Genomic DNA, 10960 nt, shown 5'->3' on the forward strand with positions numbered 1-10960 from the left:
AACTTTGTAGGCAACTCTTCAATTTATCACGATAGGTAACCCTAAAACTTTTGTATAAGACATTTTTTGATAATCCCTGTATATTTCGAAATATTCGACAGTTCTGGTAATTTTTCCCAACCCTGTATGTACCTCCTCAACTCGTATTATTATCGCAGGCTGTACAGGGTTGCCAAAGTTGGTCGTTAGTATGGGGTCAACTCTTAAAGTACAAGTGAAAAAAAATAACCTCGCAGTCTCGATATCTTTTTTTGAGATAAGCCCATGCTGAAAACCAAACTGACCTACAGTCTTTTGTTTTTAGTTACGAGCAGAGGTTGCATTTTTCGATTTTTAAAGGATATGCCAACTGCCACTGCTGATCACGTGCGTAGACCAAGTATCGGTGAACTGAGAGGTCGGATCTAAGGAGAGTTGCTGCGCGGGAGGAGGCAAAATTTCAATTTGTCGAAGCGAAAAACCTCCCAAAACTAGTATGGGCACATGTTTAGATCGGATTCTACGGTGGCCTTCTTCGAAATAAAAATATTTATAAGAACATTTGGCGAACTGATAAAACCGTAAAATTCTTGGAAGCTGACTGGGTCACTGGGTCAACTGGGTCACCTGGGTCACTAAATTACACTGGGTCGCTGGGTCACGTCATACTCTTTTCAGTTAGACCCAGTGACCCAGTTAGATCCTGACCCAGTTTGACCCAGTGACCCAGGTTGACCCAGCGACCCAATTTAACCCGGAGACCCAATTCGACCCAGTAACCTAGTTTGATCGAATAACGCAGTTAAGTCAGTGCCCTCGGTTTAAGTGTACAGATTATGAAATAAATGAAATGCTGGTTTGTTGAAAATAATACTCGATTGCTTGACAACTGCGATTTCTGTGATGTTTGCTTTAATACTGCCCTAAAAAACTTTCCATGTCCCGAATTGTATTAGAATAATGTTATTTCTAAACAGTTCCCTCCTTCGTTTCTTTGCTTCAGGGCTTACCAGTTTGCTTAGGTGCTCATTCACATTTAATTTTTTTCTACTAGTTAGCTTAATCCAAATAAATCTTTTCTCTAAATACTTTCATTGACTACTGGAGTACAAACTATAAACAAATGCATTTGATTTTTTTAGGTATTAGTTCTCTTGAATGAAATTGGGCTACGTGCTTGTTGGCGAATATTATTGAGGAAGTTTTTTTTTAAATTAAAAGTTACGTGAAATTGTTTTGGATGATACCTAACAATAATTTAATTACTGGGCCACCGGGTCAAGACGGGTCACTGAGTAAAGCTGGGTCAAGATGAGTCACTGGGTCCAGCTGGGTCACCGGGTCAAGCTGGGCTACAGGGTCAAACTGGGTCACCGGGTCAAGCTGGGTCACCGGGTCAAGTAGGTCACCGGGTCAAACTGGATCACTGAGTCAAGCTGGGTCACCGGGTCAAGCTGGGTCAACTGGGTCACTGGGTCAGTAAACTAACTGGGTCACCGGGTCACTGGGTTACTCTATGCTTGACCCAGTCCAACTCTGCTTGGAAGTAGTCACATTTGGGGAGGTTCCCATGCTATGTATATTGAACTCTCTTACTCAACTAGTATTTTGTACGAAACCTTCTGCTATCTTAATTGGAGGTGGTTTCGTCTTCCCGGTATGTGGCCATCTTTGACTTTGAAATTTCCTCACAACAGGCAATGGAGGTGGAGAAGACTTACATCTTTGTCGTACAACACCCGACCTGTGAAATTATTGACGATTTACCTAGATAAAACTGGAAGTCTACATTATATTGTAAATCGCAGTCTTTGGACCGGAGGGCGTTCTCAGAAGAAATAACATTTTCTCTGGGGAATTGGCAATTTATCCTCCAAGGTAAGTAAATGGAGATGGTTTGAATTTAAATGATGAATAATTATTGACTGATAGTTTTGTTCTTAAATAGGTATACAAAAAAATGCACCCACGCAAAATTTCATAAAATCCTGAGCTTATGCTATTTATATGGTTCGACCAAGAATTGTATTTGGGTTTTTTTGGAATTTTTAAAAACTAAATTTGGATTTGGAGGGGGTAGGCGAGTGGTTAAGAACACCAGCCTACAACATGAAGGTGTCGGGTTCGATGCCTGGGCCCGTCAACAGAATTCGTCGACTCAGCATGCTACAAAATGAGTTCCTGGGATTCACCCTGGGGTTATAATAGGCGAGGAGCGTAGTGCTTCCCCCATGTAAGGGGAGTCCACTAGAGCAGTTTATTTAATTTAAATTTTTTTAATTTTTTCAATGTTATGTGGGCGAGAATTTAATTTGATTTTAATAGTTAAAACGGTTTGAATTTCTTTGGGGTTGCGAGTTTTTTTAAATTAGAACCCATAAGATTTAAAGGAGAGTATCATTTTTTGGCAACATTCGTAAAAAAAGTTTTGGGTTGTATTACTGCCGCGTAAATTTTCATATGTCGAGTAGGTTTAAAAAATTAAATTCGGGCGGATTTTGATACCAGTGGTTATTGATACCACACCGCTGCGTTAGAAATTCACAAGATTTGTCGCATTGCGTACCTTCCGTTGCGGTTTTCCTAGCCGGCACCACAGTTTCGGGACAGAGATGGTAGATTTTGTTTGGTTAGAGAACGCGAAGGGGGCTCCCCAAGTTTGGACGCGAGCAAAGGAGTTTATGGTTCCGTTTAGGATTTTCTCGCGGGCCATTGGTGACAAGAAGAAGAGCGGCCAGCTCGAGCGTAAATATCGTCTACAAAATTTGAGCATTTGAGCAAAAATTTGAGTTTTTAACCCCAAAAAAAATGTAAGTGTTGTTTTTATAAGCAAACCGTTTTTATTGCGGAGGTTGTATTTTATATCTTTTGCAGAGCGAAATTTTTGATACCAGTGAATTGAGTGAATTGTCTTTTGTGCAGGAGCCAAGTGAATTACTCAGAAGGTGCAAATGTTTTGTATTTGGAGACATTAGCACGTAGACTTTAACGCCGGAAAATATAATTCCTTTGTAAACATTAAATTAGAAGAAATTTGAGGTGGGTTACATAAAAATAATCTATGTAATGGATAGGTATGTATGTACCGTGTGTCCTATTTTGGTCGAGACTGCAGTGTATCTCAGCTGTTTTTAAAGATTGAGATTTACGGTTTTGGCGGCCCTGTGCCATTTTTTGTGAAGCTCAATACCACAAACAGAATCAAAGCTACGTTTGTTTCTGAGATACAGGATGAAAACGAAAAGTTTGCTTTTTACCACCCGCACGTTAGTAAGGGAGGTATTGCATTGAGGTAAAAAATGACCCTCACCAGGAATCGAATCAAACAAAATCTAGATGATGTCGGTCTGTCGGTCGGTATGTTTATCGAGATTGATAATCAATACATAATTCATAATAGACCATAAATAGAATGTCAATTTTGGCACATTTGTATACCAGATTTAGCAACTCTTGGTTCAATTGGGAATAATCTTCAGTTTAATAACCCCGACCACCAAATCTTTAAAATAGTTAAATCAAAGCGACGATTTTCATTTTTTAATTGCTATGCGTGCACATATCTCTCGACATATCTAGAGAAAGGGCGTTTCACACGTTTCCCAGGGTCGTTTTTTAAGGGCCCGAATTTCTAAAAGTGAACTATTTATTAACATTTTCCAAAAAATTTTTCATTTGAATAACGTATTTATTATTCATATACCAAGGACTGAAGTATAAATGCATAATACTTCGTGAAAATAAGTAGCAGCAAACAGCAAGTAGCAGTGAGTGAATAACAATGTACAGGTACACCTACTAAGCTTTTACAGGTAAGTATCCGATAAAAAGGTGATGGCGTCAACGTAGAATAATTTGAGATATACATAAATTGATAAATCCGGTGTCCGGCGTGTAAAATTATAACATACCTAATCTTGATGAATGGGTTTATTATACTGGAAATGCGCTCACCGTCATGTGACCACGGTTGCTAAACTTCAAAGTATGCAATACTAGTTAATGACTAATATTGACCAAATACCTCGCTTTAAACACATTACAAGTCTTGACCAAACGTAAGATCCCACTCAACGTTTATATATGGCTACATGACCAACAAACCCAGTCGCGAAGCAGCCTCTTTAATATCAAGATCGTTCTACATTTACACTTTAATTAATATACCAATACTGACCTATTTCAAAGGAACCGAAAAAGGAAAGTGTTTTTCCAAACACGATGGGTGTCAAAGAGTGTGATGGTTGTTTTTCGTGTTTTCGTGCCAAATTTTCACCAAACGATGAGGTGCCTCTACATGTGCTACCGAAACCCAAAGAAGCAGGTGAGAATTACTCCTACTATGAAGTCGAGAGTTGCGGAGGAAAATGATTTATAACAAATGTCCTGTTTTTCTGCTTTAACATTTTATAATAAGTTTGGATAGTAACGTCGTGCTCGTGGTTTTAGCACGGGTAATCCATAGAACCCTTTCAATATATCCCCTGAACTGCAGTCCTTATAATAAGGGCCTTACATTTTCTACTACATAAAAACATTATTTATTCAATGATAGAACAAAGGTTTTTATTATAACGGGAATAAAGGTATTTAGATGGGAATGAACTCTCATATTAAACACGTACACGCTTACATTGTATCCTTAATTGTCATGTCTCCTATTAATTTCATGAATGAATGACGCCAATGTTAATTTCGTGCACCTAGCAGAGCAGTCGAAAAGAGTGTGATCACTGTACAAAAATGCAGAGTGTACGAGACGTTAACGTAATTTATATTTATAGCCAATAAAATGTACAAAAAATCTTAGTAACAACATAAATATAACCTTGACTTACTAATCATTGGAAATCATCGCTTCTTTCTGTATACTTACCTGTTTATTTACCAGTCAACAGCATAATTGAGATATGCATTTCACACCTGAAAATGTGTCGTCTCAAAATGCATTTTTAACAATTCAAACTGTCAAACAAAAGCGATGTCTGAGTATTTTTCAAAAAAATTGGCGCCCTTGAAGACGCTCTCTGTGTAATGTCAAGAATTTTAATTGCAAGTTGTAATGACATTATTTCTTTTTACATGTGTTTTTGCGAAATCTTATGTAAGAAGGTGACGCATTTTCAAATACGACAGTCGCACCTATAGCTTCCATGTTTAGTTAGGTCCGGTTACCCATTCACTATAGGTATTTTGTAGAAATTTTATTAGAATGAATATAAAAAGGTATAGCTACGGTTTACGTTTCGAGGGCGCAGTACCTACTATTTGCAGAAGTAGGTAACGCTATTTATTAGTCCATGCTAAATAGCAAAATAATTTACTTAAAAAAAGTTACTTTTCGATCCAAACCGGGTTTTTCATGCAGTTGAGGGTGACAAGATTAGAAATTGGGGAAAAATAATCAAAACAGCTGAATTTTTCCGCGGGAGAAATCGCTAGGGGTTGAAAGGGGTGTTTGTGGCAAAACCATTAATTTTCGAGTTAATTTTAGATGAAAATGTTCGAAGTAAAAAAGTTGTAGGAAATAATGAAATGAATAACTTTTGTACCTATCTACACTTTTTTCACATTACCTCAAATTTTCCGAGAAAAATGGGAAAATCTGTTTTTTTTTGTTTTCAATGCTTATTTTTACGAATAATTATTTTGAAAAAAATTTAAAGGATCTTTAATAGTTTTGAAAATTTCGATATACGATATATATAAATGAGAAGAGTACTTTGGAAAAATAAATCGTTCTTTTGTTGTAAACAATGCGTTGGCATGGAAATAGCGCGTTCGCAACCTCCAGATGCAATATGGTGCTTAAGAATATTATGTTGTATTTTCATACTTCAATTCAATTATATGTCAGTTTGGCATCATGGCTATGGGGAGCAAGGATAGCGTTATCGAAGAACGAATTAGTAAGAGAGCCATGTATTCCATAAGACCCCATCCTGCCTCTGGAGGTGAGAACGCGCTGTAGTTGTGTAGAGATAATTCGATTTTTATCTGAACAAAATTAAACCTTCCTTTTGCAAGAAAATCATAATCCAATTTAGAACAAAATACTTAAAAAATGCATAAGAATAAATAATATTTAACCAATGTGACATGACATGTGTTCAAAAAACTAAATTTGAGCCTGTGCCACTCTCTTCTTGAGATTTGTTATGGCCGACGCTATGGCTCTTGATATATCCCATATCGACGAAAAATAAAAATTACCTTTGAACTTCACGACGCAACCTTTTGAGCTCAAGATTTTATTTTTCATAAAACAACAAAAGACATGGATATTGACGAGGATATTGATATTAATAAAAGAAATGTTGAAATTTATTTTTAAATTTGCGGGTATACCAAAAGCTCGACCAAAAGCTTAACAAAACATGTAAAAACAGTTTTGAATGCACCTTTTAATTCTGAACAACTTTGAACTCTACAGTTTTTTCCGTAAAATGTACAGAAGGGCAGGATATAGCATGAAACTAATTTCCCATGTTAAATCCCTATGTTCCTACTTACCGTGCACCACCCTGTATACGAAAGGGGCTAATTCTTTCGGATATTTTATAATTAAAACTTCATACAGGTACTAAAACGCTTCGTTACCGATCTACGGGGTGTTGAGATTTCAAGATTTCTTCTTTTTAAGATACTTCTCTCAAATTTGAAATATAAGTTATGCTGAAGGGCTTATATCATTGGTCTTGTCAATGGTGGTGAGAATCTACAGGGTGCTGTGTTTTCAAGGATCACGTTCCGTTTTCGACTCCTGAACTTTATTTTAGTGCGCCACTGGTAGATTGTGAGACAAGAATTTAATTTTCTGATTTGTTTCGACACTTTTTGGTTTCTGATAATTTTACGTAACTGTTATCGAGAAAAGAAAATTTCGGTAGTTAGCTAAATGAAAGTATAAGTTTTAAAATGGACCAGAGTAGGCCCTGGTTTTACTTGGATAATATCGTGTATTTATTAGTTTTGGCAGTTGGAATTGAAAATTGTATTTTGTGTTTGCCCGTTAATTGTAAAGGTACGGTAGAACTATAACACCCTGTAGCTCAGTAACGAAGCGTCTGCGGACCTGTTTATTTGGACTTTTAGTCATAGAATACACCAAAGTATTGACCGAGAAGAAATACTTGGAAGTTGAAGTTCAAAGGTACATTCGGATTTTAAGAGCAATCAATTTGTAGTCGGTGCACTTAATTAGTACAAATACTAATTACATTTTGTATCGGAATGATGTGGAGTTCTGTAACCGATGTTGTAATAAAGGAGCAATAAGTTTCGAATTAGGACACTATAAACTAGCACTTACTTAATTAGTTCTAAAATTATTGCTATTTGATCCATTCCCACACTGTACACATCGTTTCGTCATCACTCATCTTTCATTTGTGTGGGTGTATTCTCAACTACTATATCATGCAATAAACGTAGTCAATGGTACTATCAGCAATAACGCCCAGTACTGCTAGTTATCGCTGTATTTCAATACTGCTGGAATGCAATGCAATGACATTCCATGTACCGAATGCCACAGTGGATAACCCTTCGTTTGGTGGACCAACTTTTAGTAACGGAAATGTGTTACAAATGTCGAATGCCTCCGACTTAGTGTGGAATTTTGTCATTCGAAGTGGAAACGTGGTGTCGGTCTGATGTCTTCATAATAACTTTTACTATTCATGGATGTCCAACGTCTGCTAAAAGTAAAATTCTTTTGGAATGAAATCCCAATATTTTGCATCGAATTAATAGCGAAAAAAAAAAACGTTTTGCATAACAACTTCTACTTCAAACTATGTGGATCAGATGATGACCTGAAGAATGTGACCAAACAATCATGAATTCACTAAAATACCCTAATTGTTGTATTTGGGTCCAGCTGCCACTGTTTAAAATAGATGCATATACGCAACAACTTGAGATTAAAAATCAATAGCTTTTTACAAGAATTAGTATACATTAAAAGTATTTATAACAAACTTTTGCCCGGCGTTACAGAAATATCGATGAGGCTAAGGCTACAATGTTTTGTAAATTGTATTTTTAAGTACCCCTTTGTGAGCTACTTTAGTACAGAAAGAAATCTTCGATTGAGTACACAAAGTCGGCGCATAAATTTGCGTTGATTAAATTAAACTAACTTTCATTTTTTAACAAAGAGAAATAACGAGAAAAATGATCAAAACCGCACCTCATCAACGCCCTTGGCAACCCAAATCTTCCGAAGGTTAACTAATATAATTCCTTAATTGTGAAAAATTGCACCAATTATGTAATTATGTAATTTATTTTCAGACGAAAATGCTGTGCAAGAATTGAAGCAGGCCGATATATTGATCGTCCGAAAAATTGACCCCTGTATCAAATTGAATGGCGAAGCCCATCATACCTCGAAGTATGAGTTAATGAATAGATCAATTGAACCCGACCTCGTTGTCAGAAGGGGTCAACCGTTTACTATTATATTGGCACTTAATCGACCTTATAATGAGGCTAAAGATGCAATTTCTTTTATTTTTAACGTCTCAGGTGAGTACCTCCCTTTCAGTTACTCTGGCTAATCATACCTAAATTTTAGATGAGGAGTCTAGTTTTGGTCATGGAACTTTGATTTGCGTGCCGATGATCAAGCAGTTTAATAGGCACTTCCCCTGGAACGTCATTTGCAGTTCGGTGGAGGATAATACCGTTACAGTACAGATAACTCCCGCTTCCGATTGTGTTGTTGCAAAATGGCGCATGGAAGTAGATACCAAAATTATAGACGGCGAGGCTTACAGTTACAGCTGGGAGACGGGAATTTACATCCTGTTCAACCCCTGGTGTAAGATCGACCAGGTGTTCCTAAAACATGAAGAATGGAGAGAGGAAACTGTGCTAAATGATGTGGGTTTAATATACAGGGGCACGTTCAATCGTATACGCCCGTGTATTTGGAAGTACCACCAGTTCGAGAAAGACGTGCTGGAATGCTCTCTTTACCTAATTAAGCATATCGGTAAAATCCACGGCAGCTTTAGGGCCGACCCCGTATTCATAGCCAGAGCTCTATCGGCCGCGGTGAATTCCGTCGACGACAATGGGGCAGTCATGGGAAATTGGAGTGAGGATTTCTCAGACGGAACTGCACCGACTCAGTGGATTGGGAGCATGGAAATCCTTCAAAAGTATTATAAGAAGAAGAAGCCGGTGAAGTACGGGCAATGCTGGGTGTTCTCTGGAGTACTTACGACTAGTAATGGTTTCCGTTAGTTTGATCCACGAGCTAATGTGATGAATTTTAGTATGTCGAGCTGTTGGTATACCTTGCCGTCCAGTTACCAACTACAAGTCGGCCCATGACACTCAAAACTCGTTAACTTTAGACTACTTTATGGATGCAAACGGTAAAGTGATCGAAGACATGAATTCTGATTCCATCTGGAACTTTCATGTCTGGAATGAGGTGTGGATGCAAAGACCTGATTTAGGGAAATCGTATACGGGTTGGCAAGCGATTGATGCTACTCCACAAGAACAAAGCGATGACATGTACAGAGTGGGCCCATCGTCGGTCGTCGCCGTTAAGCTTGGCGAAGTTAAACGTCCATACGACACCGGCTTCCTTTTCGCCGAAGTTAACGCAGATAAGGTAACTACACGCTTACTCTCCTTCCGCAACTGACCCCAATTTTCAGGTCTATTGGAGATATACCGGTCCAAACGAACCCCTGAAGCTGCTAGGTAAAGATATCCACAGTATCGGAAAGCTAATCATTACCAAAAGTCCCGGACGATGGGATTACGAAGACATCACTCGAGTTTACAAATACCCCGAGAACGCCGCCGAAGAACGCGCCACAATGTTCAAAGCTCTACGCCAATCTGAAAACATGTTCGCTCGCTATTACTTGAATGACGATTTTAATGACATCGACTTCAGTTTGGAAATGAGAGACGACATTAAAATAGGCCAACCGTTCGCGGTGACGCTAGTAATGAGGAACGTGAGCAAGTCCAAGGATTATACGGTGATGGTAACTTTGAGAATTGATGCCATTACCTACACCGGTAAAGTTGGCGAATGCATAAAGCAGGACAGATTCAAAGTGCTGGTGAAAGCTGAATCGTCGACGGAACTACAAACCAGCGCAGCTTATCACGAATACAGCAAAAAGCTGATGGACCAAGCCGCTTTCAACGTCGGCTGTCTGGCGTCAGTCGAAGATACCAACTTTGAATACTACACGCAAGATGAATTTCGCGTACGCAAACCGGACATAAAGATAGTGTTGCTGGGGCCACCAAAACAGAATCAAGAGGTACGCGTCGACGTATACGTGGAAAACCCTCTACCGGTACCGTTGAAGAAATGCGAATTTACAATTGATGCCCCAGGGTTTGAAAAGAAACTAACACTGAGAGTCAAAGGCGTCGTGGCGCCGGGAAAGAAGGCGCTGGTGGAATTCAAGTTTATTCCACTTAAATCGGGAGATCAAACGATTGCGGCGACGTTTAAATCCTCGGATTTGGAAGATGTCGACGGATTTCTAAATTTCAACGTAGAGGCCGCCAAATTAGATAACGGGCAGAGCTAGTCGTGGGTACCAAATACCTTTTTTTTAAATTTAGTATTTGTACATATTTAAAGCGTGAATTTATTATTTATAAACATTTATTAAATTTTATTAAATTATGCAATTTTACATTTTTTTTAGTAAGTGCAGCAAGTCAGCCCAACATCAACAACTAACAAGTACTGGACAAAAACAAGCAACTGTATAAAAGAAAGTCGTGGGTCGGGCGCTACCTAGTGAAAAGAAATTTTCATTAAATGATATGAAATGTTCATCAAATGAGATGAAATTTTCATGAAATGAAATAAAATGCATGGTGGTATACAGGGTGTTAAATATAAGTATGTAAAAAAAATTGGGTGGTAGAGGGGATCAAAACAAGCATTTTTTCCAATTAAACCGAGGGTCCAAGGTGTTTCGCT

General features: G+C 38.1%; 1 protein-coding gene across 2 annotated transcripts; it reads left to right on the forward strand.

Annotated features, from left to right (window-relative positions):
• The first annotated feature begins 4020 nt into the window (after positions 1-4020).
• On the forward strand, positions 4021-10667 carry LOC116171812 (annulin). Of its 2 annotated transcripts, none has more exons than XM_031488814.1 (5): positions 4021-4303; positions 8278-8511; positions 8561-9217; positions 9267-9613; positions 9660-10667. In XM_031488814.1, the coding sequence occupies exons 1-5, from the start codon at positions 4201-4203 to the stop codon at positions 10557-10559; spliced, it is 2241 nt and encodes a 746-aa protein (XP_031344674.1). In that variant the 5' UTR covers positions 4021-4200; the 3' UTR covers positions 10560-10667. The 2 variants fall into 2 exon arrangements, with proteins under 2 accessions (XP_031344674.1, XP_031344675.1); XM_031488815.1 differs by lacking the exon at positions 4021-4303 and adding an exon at positions 8097-8209.
• Positions 10668-10960: the final 293 nt, after the last annotated feature.

The sequence above is a fragment of the Photinus pyralis genome, unplaced genomic scaffold (assembly GCF_008802855.1).
Source record: "Photinus pyralis isolate 1611_PpyrPB1 unplaced genomic scaffold, Ppyr1.3 Ppyr1.4_LG5, whole genome shotgun sequence".
Lineage (NCBI taxonomy): Eukaryota > Metazoa > Arthropoda > Insecta > Coleoptera > Lampyridae > Photinus > Photinus pyralis.